Consider the following 14,479-nt stretch of genomic DNA (forward strand, 5'->3'; position numbering starts at 1 on the left):
ACCCTCCATGGCGAGCGTGTGCCCCACCTCGCAGTGTTGTCCCGCGTGACAGGGCACCAGCCAATGGCGTGGCTCCGCAGCTCGGTTCTGCGTCGATGCGGTCCACTTATCAACGAGCCCGGCACGTCACGAGCGCCTTCCTCTCTTCTGCCTGCCCGCACGACACAGCCACCGACAACATCGTCCTTGCACACAGCTAGGCCGGAAAGGTAATATCAAAATCCTTTCAACGACGTCTTTTGGTCTTTGCAATACAGCCACTTTGATTTTAGTGTCACATTTCCGTTTATGTCTTATATCATTTTATTTCGTCGTGGATTAACGCCATCGTTGCGCTTTTCATCCTAATAAACGTGTTGCCCTTGACCATTCATTGCATGCCGTTTCGAGGACTGTCTGTCCAGATTTCGCTGAGGGTGCTCGGTGGGCACCGTAGTGGGTAGCCCGGCGACTATTTTTAAAACGACACTGTCAGCTGGCGTGGAAGCGCCCCAGCCCCCACTTTTTTTTTAGAACTGCGGTAGGTGTCAGAAACAGGCGTCATGTTGCAAACTTCCCGCAGTCTCTGCAACAAGTTGCGGAACCTCTGGATGCAAAACATGAGAGCGTTTCGGACACGTTTAGAGGCGACACCAGTTACTTGCAGCATTCTTGGCGGCCAGGGGGTTGGTTTGGGGGCGGGGTCCGTGTCGACCAAACGCATTAATTCACTATTACTGACTGTAGCGAGTTAACTAAATCTAAGTCGATACAGCGATAAAGAATTAAAAGACAAGAAAGCGCGTTTGATTTTTGGGTGTCACGATTCTGTTGACATTTTTGAAAACACATTTATCGCGAATGAGGATGTCGTGCAAATGTTCTGTCAGACTGTCAAAGATTGATACCGAGCATTTATGTACATAAAAAATATGGTATGGGTGCTGCATGGCACATAAATCCGATGCATGATGGTTCATTTGCGGCTGCCATTTTGTGCTGCCATCTTGTTATGCTTCCTGCGATGATCAAGCAGTAATCCAAAGGGAGCTTTTGGGAGCAAAGTATTGAATGCAAGGAGACGATTACGAAAACACCTTAGTAATATGTGCATTGACAGAAAGATGTTTCATTGTACAGTATAATACAACGTCTTGAAAGTACATTTTTTAAATAGCCGGTGAAAAAAGTACAAAACAACTGAATGTGTCTCATTCTTGCGATTATTACAAATCAAAGAGAGAACACCTTTTTACTTGTCATGTCAAGTCAAGACAATAAAAACTGACTTGACTTCACTTGACATCACAAGTAAAAAGGTGTTCTCTCTTTGATTTGTAGTAATCGCAAGAATGAGACGTATTCAGTTGTTTAGTACTTTTTTCAACGGCTATTTAAAAATGTGGAGCTTCCATTTCTACACTGTTTACAGTGTAGAAATACATTTGAGTTGTATCAAAATTTTGCTCATTAAAAATGGCTGGGTAAAGGCGGGGGAGCTGCACAATTAACATTCCATAACTTCATTATAGGGGACCTGTTTTGTTTACAAATTTCAGTGTATTTTATGAATTCCAAACCAGCGCTTAGTATAAAAAGAGACTGCCTAATACCAATGCTGCATGAGCACCGGCTCATGCATTCACAATCAGAATGGTCAGAGGGTGTGTTTTGTTTTGTCACTGGTTAAAATCGATGACAAACCAACAACGGCACAGTAAACCCCTCGGCCAAACAGTCTGGTTCTGTGACCTCCATTATTTGCTTTTCGAAAGTTAACCAAGTCAAGGATAGATTAAACCGTGACTCTGGGCTCAGCACGGTATCAATTTAAAGATACTATTGATATTGCCATTTTGTCACTTATTGCATTATTTATTTATTGTTTGTTATTGTTATAGAATTTCGCAAAGACTGAGCAATCTCTTTTTGGGCGGTCAGACTAAGCGTATTTATTTAGCTAAGCCACACCTCACCGTAACTCATACATCTGCTTCGCTGGGCAGACTTCTCTCAGTGCTCACACACAGCACACATGGTAACACATAGAAGGAGAAAGTAAAACAAAAAAAAAAACTAAACATTTTTGTGGGTTTTTTTTTAAATTATTTTTTATGTGATTTGTTATTTAACTGGGTGAGTACGAGATGACCAAGCAAGAATGCCTTTGTGCTGACCACTCAGCCTGTTGTTGTGTCTGCAGATCCAACCCAATCATGTCCATCCTGAAGATCTACGCTCGTGAAATTTTTGACTCCCGTGGGAACCCCACCGTGGAAGTTGACCTCTACACCAAGAAAGGTACTTGTACGCCTGAAACGATTCTTGTGGCATCTTTTGTGAGACGGGAAGTAAAAAATAACCTGAGCTAATGTGGTAGTACAAACATGTTGTCCCGCTTATAATTGGGAACTTGGTTGTGTTTAGAATTAACCAATCACATTCAAACTTATGTGAGCTGCTTACTGCTCCTTTTGCAGTCGGGCCATATTTGTTTCTCGCTATTACCCCTCACAGTTGGCAATTTCAAGCCTTCCTGGTGAGCTCAGATTTTGAGCATGTGCAAATAGCTCATGTAATAATATCACCAGGGCCTCGGAGTACCGTGTCACTATAACGAGTCCTGTATTAGAGCACAGTAAAAGTAGCTGTTACGCACTAGCCACACATTGAGGTGACTATTGAGTTGATGGCAGGGACCTTGTATAAATGTTACGCGAAGGCAATTGCAGCTGAAGGGACATGATGATAACGCAAAGCAGGTGGAACCTCTTCTTGCATTTACCGGTAGCTACCTTTTGACTAGAATGGCACTTCTATTTGGTTAGTCAAACACTCTGAGGGCTGAAACAAAAGACACAGCTCAATGAAAAGTCCTGGGAATGTCAATGAGGCAACCTGAATGACCACTGACATGGAAGGCCCTTAATACATGGCTCACAGCTTTGTTTTCCGTCTCATTTGGATAGAATGGCTGCCAAGTACTCCCCGTTTACTGTAAATGGCCTTTTTGCACTGTGAGGAGATTTCCTTTCATGGCAGCCAGGTCTGATTTGCCATCTTCGATGACGGCATGTCCACCATATAAGCGCTTACATAAACAGCCACTCAAACGTTGACGCTGTTGTGTATGTTGTCGCCGTGACCCCGTGATTAAATTTCAGCAGCTCTGTGAAGCCGTAAAGGATGATCTTGATGAAAGGAATGCACACGATTTTCCCAAAGTTGCACACTTGGCCCGCATGGCCGCCGTGCCCCCACCACTCCAAGCATTAAATCCCCTCTAATGTCGGTCCGCTGGGCAAACTGAATAGATTGACATCCTTTCACAGATGGACTGCACATGCTCAGTTGATCCCCAGGCTGGCCCTGTTACATAACAGCGCAATGCAGCACAGCCAGCACAATTTTTCCCCCTTTACATGGTCCATTTGTCTTTACAGGGGAAACGGGCACCTTGTTGCGCCTTCCCAAAGAGAGTGAGATCAACTTAATTCATAAACATATCTTACAGAGATTTTATTATTCACAAGCATCAAGTGTAATACAGCACATGATAAAGCACAGAATTCACTTTTGCATTGGGAGTGCAGGAACTGGTAAGTTTTGCGAGACATAATTTATTAATGAAATGCATTTCAATGTGTATTAACTTCACACTTATTTCCAGGTATGACAAAGCACTTTTAAGTAACCCTCCCAAAAATGTGCCCCTCTATTGCCCAGGTCTTTTCAGAGCCGCAGTGCCCAGCGGTGCTTCTACGGGCATCTACGAGGCTCTGGAACTCCGCGACAATGATAAAACTCGCTACATGGGCAAAGGTAAAAAAAAAAAAAAAAATTAAGAAAATTATAGACTATGTTGACTTTGCTCCTTTTCCACACTGTTCCCACTCATATCTTCGGACCACTTTTACCCCATCTCCTCTATCTCTTGTCTTCCTCCTGTCAGGAGTCAAAAGAGCAGTAAAATATGTAAATGAATTCTTGGGCCCTGCATTGTGTAACCAGGTAAACAAAAGTGTGGAATAAAAGTTGTAACTAACAATAGCGCTCAGCGCCGAAGCATGAAGAATGGAGTTTTCTTTTGAAACTAACCTTGGCAAGCACTAACAGAGGTTCATAGTACAATGGACACTGCAGTGTAGAAGTTTATCCGTTTCAACACAATACTGTATACAGTGTGTTACAAGACAGTTAATCAACATGATACCAATCGTTGAAGGAAACCACACAAGCGCAAGGTATTGCACTCCTGGTGACACTGAATTTGACAATGCCTGCAATCTATCCTCCTTGTCAGGAAGGTGACGCAAGTTGCTTCGACGTAAAATAGCGTCTATAAGAAAATGATACTGCAAAGGAAAGCCAAAATACATCATTCTGATTAGAAATGATGCCATATTAGGGATCAAGAAAATATCAAAATACTGTGTCACTGATTTATTTATTTTTTTTAGATGACGGTAAAACTGATTTTCAAGACTCATGCAGCACAACTATAAAGTCCAGTATCGGCCGGACATGTATTTCATTTATGACGCAGGTTTTTCTGCGGCCAGCTTCTTTTGGTTCGTTTATTGTCAACACTACTATAAGGTCCTCATATGAGAGGACGGCATGTTCCGTTGGTGGTCTTCTGCTCGGTCTTCCTCAGCCTGGGTCAGTTATGGTCTGCTTGTCCTTTGCAGGTGTCTCAAAAGCTGTTGAGCATATCAATAAAACAATTGCACCTGCACTGGTTAACAAGGTAGGACCATTTATGATCTGACTCATACTGTCGCACATCACATCACCAATAACAATTCCTTAACGTCACACACAAATCTTAGTGTACCCTTGGTGTTAGCTTCTTGGCGGAGTGACAAATGTGTCGTATTAACAAATTGAGTTTCGGATTTGAAAGTTTAATCATGAGATGCTGCGACTCTCCTAACTGTTTGTGTATGTTTTGCCATATTGACCAGGATTTAACATACCTCCTTACATTTTCAATGTCACCTTTAACATATCCTAAACGTGTTTTTTTTTTTTTTTCTTCGGAATCCAGAATGTGAATGTCACGGAGCAGGAGAAAATTGACAAGCTGATGCTGGACATGGATGGAACAGAAAACAAGTGTAAGATGTTCAGATCCTGAGCCACCTATAGTACATCAAAGCCTGCTTGGGGAATCAATGATTGAACAATACGTTTTTCTCTCGCTTCAGCGAAATTTGGTGCTAACGCCATCCTGGGCGTGTCCCTGGCTGTGTGCAAGGCTGGTGCAGCTGAGAAAGGCGTGCCGCTCTACCGCCACATTGCTAATCTGGCTGGCAATCCTGAAGTCATCCTCCCCGTGCCTGTGAGCTAACAATTACCAAAGTCAAGAAAGGGCAAAATACTTAGTTGAACGTCTTCAAAGTTGGTGTTTCCCCAACCTTTATTTGGCCATGGCACATATTTGACACGAGAAAAAATAAGCATGGTGAAACAAATATGACAAAATGTATATACTGTACTCCTGATGAAAAATTAGGGATATGTGGCTTATGTTCTGATCTAAATCATATCTCCATCGGGCGTACCTTTTAGGCCTTCAACGTTATCAATGGCGGCTCCCACGCCGGCAACAAGCTGGCCATGCAGGAGTTCATGATCCTGCCCGTGGGCGCCAGCAGCTTCAAGGAGGCCATGCGCATCGGTGCCGAAGTGTACCACAACCTGAAGAATGTCATCAAAGAGAAATACGGCAAAGATGCCACCAACGTAGGGGACGAGGGCGGCTTCGCACCCAATATCCTGGAGAACAAGGAAGGTGAGAGCAAACTGTAAATGGCGAACCGTTCTAAAATGGCCTTCAGGGAGCTACTTGGTTTACGTCTGGCTTCCGCTGGTCTTATGATTACTAAATAAAGACTTCGACTTGAGTGCATTTGTTGCCTGCCTGTTACTCGATGTGCTAAAATGGCAGCTACGTCAGTGTAAACATATGTTAGTTATCTGTGAATGTCTCCGGTATATATTTGCAACATACCAGGCTTTAACTCTCATCATAATGTGTTTTTCACGTTTATATTAAAGCTCTGGAACTCCTCAAGAATGCCATTGGCAAGGCCGGCTACACTGACAAGATCGTCATCGGCATGGACGTGGCCGCCTCCGAGTTCTACAAAGGCGGCAAGTACGACCTGGATTTCAAGTCACCCGATGACCCAAACCGCTACATCTCCTCCGACAAGCTTGCCGACCTCTACAGGAGCTTCGTTAAGGACTACCCGGGTGGGTGATATGCATATTTGTTTGTGTTTTCCATCTTGTAACACGTTTAAAGCCGGCCAGGCCCAGAAAACTGTGAAACTTAAAAAATATATACTTTTGTAATATTGCTTTGCCGTAGAACTTAATTTTTTTACATTATCCCAAAACAAGAAGACAACAAATTAAACACTGAGAGGCCATTTGCCTCCACAAACATTTATTTTAGCAAGCACTATACATGTAAAAACAGTTTTTAAAATTATTTGATTAAATCAACAATCTGTCGTAAATATATATAATTAAACTATCAGTCAGAATTTTAGCATTAAACTTACATATTTATGAATAAAGTGGTTAATTAAAATGACAAGTAATCATGAACATAAAATTGAAACAAATATAAATAATTAAAAAATAGTTTGATTTTGCATGGACACAGTTTTTTTTTTTTTCCCTAATACCTAATCTACAAATGGCCTGGCTCTGTCTTTTTACACAATCCAACATTGCTCTTGATTCCCAAAATGTCCCCACCCCTGTACTCAACATTGCCTCCTGACCCTCCGCAGTCGTGTCCATCGAGGACCCCTTCGACCAGGATGACTGGGAAGCGTGGACCAAATTCACTGCCAGCACCAGCATCCAGGTGGTGGGCGACGACCTTACCGTCACCAACCCCAAGCGCATCGCCAAGGGCGTGGCCGAAAAATCCTGCAACTGCCTGCTGCTCAAAGTCAACCAGATCGGCTCAGTCACCGAGTCTCTGCAGGCGTACGTGTTCATGCTGCAATCAAGTTCCATCTTGTTGCTTCAAACCCTCGTTGGAAACAAAGCTTATGTTGTGTGGGTGCGTGCGTGTGTGTGTGTGTGTTTTCCAAACAGCTGCAAGCTGGCCCAGAGCAACGGCTGGGGTGTGATGGTCAGTCATCGCTCTGGAGAGACCGAGGACACCTTCATCGCGGACCTTGTCGTCGGTCTCTGCACTGGACAGGTACTGCAGCCTATACTAATTGTTGAAGTGTGAATACACAACTGCGTCTGGCTGGCAACCACTTCAGGGTGTATCCCGCATGCTGCCCAAAGACAGCTGGGATAGGCTACAGCACGCCCACGACCCTTGTGAGGATAAGCCGATCAGATAATGGATGAATATACGACAAACCGTGAACCCAAAGCAATTGAATGTCATTTCAAAACCCTTTTTTTTAAGTCATACCTTTAAAAACTCTTACACTGCTGGCCCTCACAGGTGACATGGAGATTTGCCTTCTGCTGCAGTCACTGGCAGTGAAAGTTTTTTTCAAATAAAATGGCTTGCAGATGATTTATTTTTGAAAAAAATATGTACCCCGTGTGCATGCGCACATGCCGCAAATGCTTTCCTCAACTTCTGCTTTGAACTCGGATTAAACTTAGCTTCTCCCGGCATTCGTAGCTTCTTCTGACAGTCGAGATGTATCACTTCGAAATACCTTCGTGGACTATTATTGTACATCCGCACTGTCCTGTTTAGACCGTGATTTGGCACCATCTTGTGGCGTAGTAGGGCATTTCAAGGCATAGCAGTCATGAATTGGTGAGTTATTCACCAAATAGTCTGAGATAGTATCTACCAGAAGAAAAAAAAAACAGGACTAGGTGAATTCTTGAATCGCGAACAGCTTGTATTCAGGTGCAATGCTGTACTATTTCAACACCCATGGCCTTGGTTGCTCTTCTGCTTCTTGAAACTTGAATGCGGATGGTCAAAGTTCACACCCCCCGGCTACAATAACGTCCAGTCAAATGTGTATTTTTTCAGATCAAGACAGGCGCACCTTGCCGATCTGAGCGCTTGGCCAAGTACAACCAGCTGCTCCGGTAAGTCAGCCCGGAAATACACAATTGGGCGTTGATCGCAGCCATTTTGACAAAATGTCCTCTCCCTGATTCAGGATTGAAGAGGAGCTTGGTGACAAGGCCCGTTTCGCCGGCCAGAACTTCAGACACCCCATCTGAGCTGCACGGTCATCCTCAGGCTTCTGTGTGTTCATCACTCATAATCGTCATACTGAAACGCCACGCAAAGTCGCTTGCCTTTTCCCACTCTGCGGCCTGCGGCATGGTGAAGTGTCAAGCACCTCCTCAAAGTATGCTTTAGCTCCTGAAAAATAATTCTAGTAATACTAATGATAATCCCTTCTGTGTCTACATGTGTCTGAGGCCTCTGTGTAGCTTCTTGTAAGTTGTAGTAAATCTTGGTGCTCTACTGAGTATTTGAGCTACTCTAACTTTACTACTTATCTCCAGCAGTGGAAAAGGGTGTTATATGTGCAATGTGTCTCATCCGACAAACGTCTTGTGTTGCTGTAAACGTTGGCACAAATATATAATAAAAATATAGTTTGAAATGGCGGTCTTTGTGGCTCCTTTATTTGTTTTTTGTTTTTGTTTTTTTTTTTTCAAATTACTATTTTGCACACCATTGCTCAATGACTTTTCTGGTTGATGAGCCCACCGGTCCCTCATCTTACATTTCTTCCCAGCAGATAGAAGTAAAATATGTATGATGTGTCTATATGTCTCTCTTGTGACTGTCACTGTGACATGTTTGATGTAATTTGAGTATAGTACCACTGGGAGGCAGAAACATGAGCACAGCGCTCCCTCTTGGGGATGCCATTTCTGTCTCTGAAGGACGAGGAGTCTCGTTCTTTTAATGGGAAGCTTTACCAGGATAAATAAAGGCCGATTCTCAAGCAGTATGACAACTCTGAGGTGGGGGGTGGGGGGTTCTCAGCTGTTCACTTGTTTGAAACTTATGTCAAGCTTCGTCTTTTGGTTCGGATGGAACTTAGGAAATGTCGTTATGGGCACAAACACACTACCAAACAGAACGGATAAGCATTTGCTTTCATGGAAATTACTGGACCAAATTATAAAAGAATGAACTTCCGATAGATGCTCTGAGTGGATCCGTTTTTACAGCATTTGGACCTTGCGCTATCTAATGGTCACATACTAACAGTACATGTGATGAATTCCTTGTACAAAAGATCACAGAGCCCTTGGAACTTTTCTCCACTATGCACAAGGAAAAAAATGACACATTTTATTATCAAAATTATAGAGGCAGGCACGCATCGCAATGACTTATGTAAAATTTGTCACAAAACTAACCAACAATATGTAGGTGTCATATTGAACATACTTGGATGTCTATGATACTGTCAATTTCTGATAAGATTATTTCTTATTGTGGCGAGTTGCAGCAGGCAATGTCAGCAGTAGTCGTACAGCTTTTAAAAACCGATAGTGATCTAAATCGTGTACAGTAGGGACTCTGCGACAGTCCTAGCATTTGACATTTTGGGGTTCATTTGATAACTTGATATGGCCTGTAATCATGATTTACTACTGCATTATCATAGGTTACTGAGACACTATGAACTATGAAAAAGGGTAGCAATACATCTTGTGGCACAAGAAGGCATGCTCAGTTATTGCTGTAAAGTACTACCAGTTAGGCAAATGTAGTACGACACCAGCATCAGTGACTTATTTTCTTCTTATTAGGGCCCAAGCAGCAACAGCTGAAAGGTCCCTGTTGTTTTTGTATAAGTTATTATTATTAATATCTGTAAAGATTTGCATTTTTGAGGGCCTAAACGCCAATGAAAATTCAACAAACTTTGTACACATTGGGCCTAGCGAGAAATGTGATCATGTTGAAGTTGTCATACAGTATATGAGTACAAAAACACGTCTGTAGCACCCCGCACAGATGTTCAACTGAACTGTATCCCAGTCTGTTTGACCTAGGACTACGAAAATTGGGAGGCACGTGCATGTACGACCCCGAGAGATTTTTTTTCCCGGGCAAAAGTCTCTCCTGCATCAACATGACAAAACTGAAGAACAATAAAACCAACATTCAGTTGGATCAGTTTCAGTGTATTTTTCCCACAAAAATCAGCTCACTCAAAATATTTATCTGATTGTAGTACCATGTTTGTCCAACATATAATTCCAAATCTGCCCAAAAATATTAGGCTCACTCACATTTTAATGTAGGGCAGCAGTACACTCAAGGTAAGCACAGTTGACAAGACTGACAACCCCTTAGCTCCACCAGGGCGAGGGGGTGTTCACAGCCCCGTCATAAATCTGTGTAGCCTAATTGAAGTCCCTCCAGCAATTCATTTGATATTCTAAAATATATTTTAAATGTATTTTCTCAGCCCTTCCCCAGCCTTTAGCCCTGAAAAAAAAAAATACATATCCTGGAGCAGTGCAAACTTGGGCTGTACAATGCCAAGGTACCTGGGACAATACAAATCTTGAATTTTCGAAATACTTTTTAAGTATCATGCTTCCTTCGCAACAAAAAAAAAGGAAATATTTAATAACTCCGCTGTACATGCTCGAAAAAAATGTTTTAGATTGACTGTCATGCCTTGAAAATATCGGCATGAAAATATTTTCGAATGGATACAGCGCCATCTAGTTATTGTTGTTGTAGTGTTTTATTTTCGGTCATAATTGTGTACAGTACTTTGTTACACCTGCGGGTCGTTTTTAAATGCTCTAAAATAACGTTGATTTACGTACAAAATCGGGGTAACGTCCTCGCCGTAGAAACGGAACTCAACCGTAACACGAGAGGTCCCCCTCGTCGCGTGTTGTGGTATTCTACTTTTCGGCCAGTGGGTGACGACATTTTACCGGCTGAACTTTGAGAGCCCCCCGACTGTTCTCACCCCAACATGAAGAAGGATGCTGTCACGCTGAGTGCCTCTCACACACACCAGTCCGAGCATCCCGGCTACCATTACTCCCTCTTTGAATCCCAACTTCATCATTTATGACAAGGTTGCCCCAAACGTGGTGCGTTCACGAGCAAGGCGAGAAAAAAGACACACAAGGTGGCACTGCGGCTGTCTAAAGTGGCGACCACTTGGCTAACTAACGTTGGCTAATTGCCCCCACCGCTGCTCCGCTCCGCTTTGCTTTGCTCGCCGCTATTGTTTGTTGTTGCAGCCTCTCCTCAAACAAATCACAGATGTTGTAGATCAAGCCCTCCAAGGTAAGTGACGTGAGCGCACACTATGAGCCTCGTTATTTTGCTTCCAATGAGTGTTCCTGTGGGGAAAAAACGTGCCAAATTACGCTGCACAGTGTGGTTTGTTTGGAAACGTCAACCAGCTAGCCGCTCGGCTAATTTCTCTGTTAGCTTGAGGACCGGGTTTATCAGTGAGCTAACGCGGTGAGCCGGTTAGCAGCAGCCGCTAGCCCTGATTGGGAATGCCAATCGGGAGCGGTGTACTGTCTGGCTGCGAACAGCTAGTTTCGCACAGTTTCGCGTCAGCACCGCGCAGCACAAAGCTCGCGGCTCGTGTTCGGACAGCGTTTGTGTTTTTGATTGCAACAGCGAAAGTGAAAGCACAGAGAGCGCGTCCCATTTGAAATGACCCCGTGCAGTGTGTGCATGAGTGCCTGTGTGATTCAAGGAGTAGTCGGAGCCCATTGAGCTATTGTCATTAGCTCATGGAAATGTTAGCTGCCAAATGCTCTCATGCTGCCTTTAGTGTGCCACGCTTGTGTTTTGGCTTGTTGCAAGTTAACGGCTGCTTTTTTGGGGGTTTGAGAAGGTGTACAAAAAAACCCCAAACATTAGTAGTTGGAAAACAGGCACATTGTCAGCAATTAGAAGTGGAAAAATGTCTTTTGGCAGGCACTGAAGTTCAAAACATCTGGTGAACTATGGTGAGTAACTTAAGAAAGAATATAACTTCAATATTCCATTCACAAGTTCAGGTTTTTGAACTTCATGATGGCTTAGTTATAAGCATGAGGGGAAAGCAAGGCGTTGCAAGTTAACGGCTGCTTTTTTTGGGGTTTGAGAAGGTGTACAAAAAACCCCAAACATTAATAGTTGGAAAACAGGCACATTGTCAGCAATTAGAAGTGGAAAAATGTCTTTTGGCAGGCACTGAAGTTCAAAACATCTGGTGAACTATGGTGAGTAACTTAAGAAAGAATATAACTTCAATATTCCATTCACAAGTTCAGGTTTTTGAACTTCATGATGGCTTAGTTATAAGCATGAGGGGAAAGCAAGGTGGTCTGGTGGATAACATGGCCTCCTCACAGTGCTAAGGTTTAGGGTTCGAATCTCTGCTCTGACCTTCCTGTGTGGAGTTTACTTGACCTCCCCATACTTGTGTGTTTTTCTGGGAACTTCCTTCCCATTCCTTAAAACATTTGAAGCAAGTCTTCAATGAATGTTGCATACACAGTACATTATTTCTATGCATCCATTCTCCTTGCGGAAACATTGTTTTGAAGTTAGAACTAGGCACTTTGGTGACCTTGTAGTCTGACCCCCTCCACCCAAATTCTTGGAAAAATGCCAATGTGACCTTGTTTTAGATACTTTGTACAAATGCTGGACTCTCACTGATATTTAGTGACATTCTAAATATCAAAAGTATAATCTTGTAGATGTATGGATTTAGTTGTACATAATTTAGAATATTTTGTAAGGATATGAGAGGTGATATGACACCAGCGCAAACTGACAGATTAGACAAGCGAAGTTTTCATTTTAAAATCAGATATGTGCACAAAAGGCTGCCGCCTGTCTCCTTGAAAAATAAGCAGCTTCAGATGTCTTATCTGCATTTAGCTCAAGGACAGCATCGGGAATGTTACATTTCAGCCATATCTTGGTTAGATTACTAAAGAAGTGCTTCTCTATGAACGACATTGCTCTCTCTGGTTAAATTATGAGTGGGCCTACTACAATGAAACCATCATAGTTGAACACAGTCCGCTCCTGCACACTTGTCGACCCCAGATTTAAAATCCATATGACCATTTTTGATCAACTGATTTTTAAAAATAATTCGTTTTTGTTGGGCTTTACACAGATATGATCGGCTGGATCGGATCGGTACTGCTGCTTCAGCTTGTGTGGTAATTATGTGAGTTGACTAATTGATATGAGTACCGAGTGCCTTTATGGTATGCAAATACAGCGCCTTATGAAACAAATAAAAATATACTGTTAATGTAAATGTGACTTAACCTTATGTCATAATGCTTTCACTGCCTGAAAAAAATGTATTGTGTTTGCCTAAATCCCATGCCCATTAATACAGTACAAGACTGCCCTACAATTCATAAATATGACCAAGCATATGATCGTATTGCATTTTATATTATTATTGTTATAATATTGTCATCATTATGAAAACCCGATGTGCTTGAGATAAAATAAGTGCAGATTTGGAATCATCGCAAACAATCATCTGGAATACAGTAGTTTACTAGCATTTCTGATTAAAAATAAATAAAATAAATTAATTTGTTGACCAGTGTTATTAAAATAATTGTTAGTGAGTAGATCTAAAATATGAAAATGAGCGGCGAAGGGAACCTGTCCTCAGTTGTATGCCAGTTTTTGTGTTCTGGTCGGAGCATTTTAAGCATTACTTTGGTGGCATCTGCTGGACTTTGTTGTTAGGTTTCTTTCATTGAGTGTTTTTTTTTCCTCTGCGTTTGTGATGTCCTATTTTGGTGGCAGCCCTCGAATGCACCCTCCCCGGCCATCAAAAGGCCATCAAAAGTGAATGTATGTTTCTGCTTTTCTTGTGATGCAGTCAGAGTTGCAGCTAGCTTGTGTCGTCTACTTTGCTGCTCCAGTTGTCTTACCTCCCAAGCATTCATTTAGTGTGAAGGCCAAAAATGAGTTCATGAAGTTTGTGTGAAGTGCTTGTGTGTATATTTGTTTGACCGTCTGTGATGCCATGTCAATTAATGCTCGTGTGTTGTTAAAGGTTCTACGCCGGCGAATATTGTTGATGAGCCTCACGTGAAGGTGCGTTGTATGCGTTGAATAATTTTACTACTACGACTTCTTTAAAGCGATTTCACTGTACCAACAGCCCTCTTCTTGCTGTGTGTGATTTATCTTCAGTGATTGCCTCTAACTCACTTGTTTATTTCAAGTGACACAACCCTTCGCTCGTCTTTGCAGTTACACCGGATCCTTCTTCTCCCTGCTTGTCAACTTGCCACGGTGTTAGTCGACGCTTACATTAAATCGAATGACCTGAAAGCTTAAAAGCATTGCTTGGTAAATCACCGCTATCCTCAGCACTACATTATGTTTAATGCCCTTCATCAAAACCTGACGTGGACATGTTGGGCTCTTTTCCAATCGCCCGTAATCGTAACATCTCAAGGTACCTGGTCAGGCTTGTTGCGGGTCTAAATG

General features: G+C 42.6%; 2 protein-coding genes across 4 annotated transcripts in view; both read left to right on the forward strand.

Annotated features, from left to right (window-relative positions):
- Positions 1-37: 37 nt before the first annotated feature.
- eno1a (enolase 1a, (alpha)) lies at positions 38-8,613 on the forward strand. Of its 2 annotated transcripts, none has more exons than XM_019863110.1 (12): positions 38-209; positions 2,183-2,280; positions 3,706-3,801; positions 3,932-3,990; positions 5,030-5,099; positions 5,190-5,323; positions 5,554-5,776; positions 6,043-6,240; positions 6,789-6,990; positions 7,102-7,210; positions 8,021-8,079; positions 8,154-8,613. In XM_019863110.1, exons 1-12 carry the CDS (start codon positions 64-66, stop codon positions 8,215-8,217), a joined length of 1,458 nt encoding a protein of 485 aa, XP_019718669.1. In that variant the 5' UTR covers positions 38-63; the 3' UTR covers positions 8,218-8,613. The 2 variants fall into 2 exon arrangements, with proteins under 2 accessions (XP_019718669.1, XP_019718668.1); XM_019863109.1 differs by lacking the exon at positions 3,932-3,990 and adding an exon at positions 4,671-4,729 and having other exon boundaries at positions 44-209.
- A 2,360-nt stretch (positions 8,614-10,973) lies between these two features.
- Positions 10,974-14,479, forward strand: part of rerea (arginine-glutamic acid dipeptide (RE) repeats a) — a 148,262-nt gene continuing 144,756 nt past the window's right edge. For both annotated transcript variants that reach the window (XM_019863014.1, XM_019863015.1), the window contains exon 1: positions 10,974-11,284. The gene's annotated coding sequence lies outside the window, so the exon portion shown is untranslated. The remainder of the gene's footprint in view (positions 11,285-14,479) is intronic.

This window comes from Hippocampus comes, unplaced genomic scaffold (genome assembly GCF_001891065.2).
Source record: "Hippocampus comes isolate QL1 unplaced genomic scaffold, H_comes_QL1_v1.1 scaffold1, whole genome shotgun sequence".
Taxonomy (NCBI): Eukaryota; Metazoa; Chordata; class Actinopteri; order Syngnathiformes; family Syngnathidae; genus Hippocampus; species Hippocampus comes.

Excerpts from the sequence above, each read along its gene's own strand:
- eno1a (XM_019863110.1), top strand. The coding sequence starts at position 64 with ATGGCGTGGCTCCGCAGCTCGGTTCTGCGTCGATGCGGTCCACTTATC. Across the intron at positions 5,100-5,189 it reads GGATGGAACAGAAAACAAGT|CGAAATTTGGTGCTAACGCC; the intron begins GTAAGATGTTCA and ends CTCTCGCTTCAG. Across the intron at positions 8,080-8,153 it reads AAGTACAACCAGCTGCTCCG|GATTGAAGAGGAGCTTGGTG; the intron begins GTAAGTCAGCCC and ends TCCCTGATTCAG.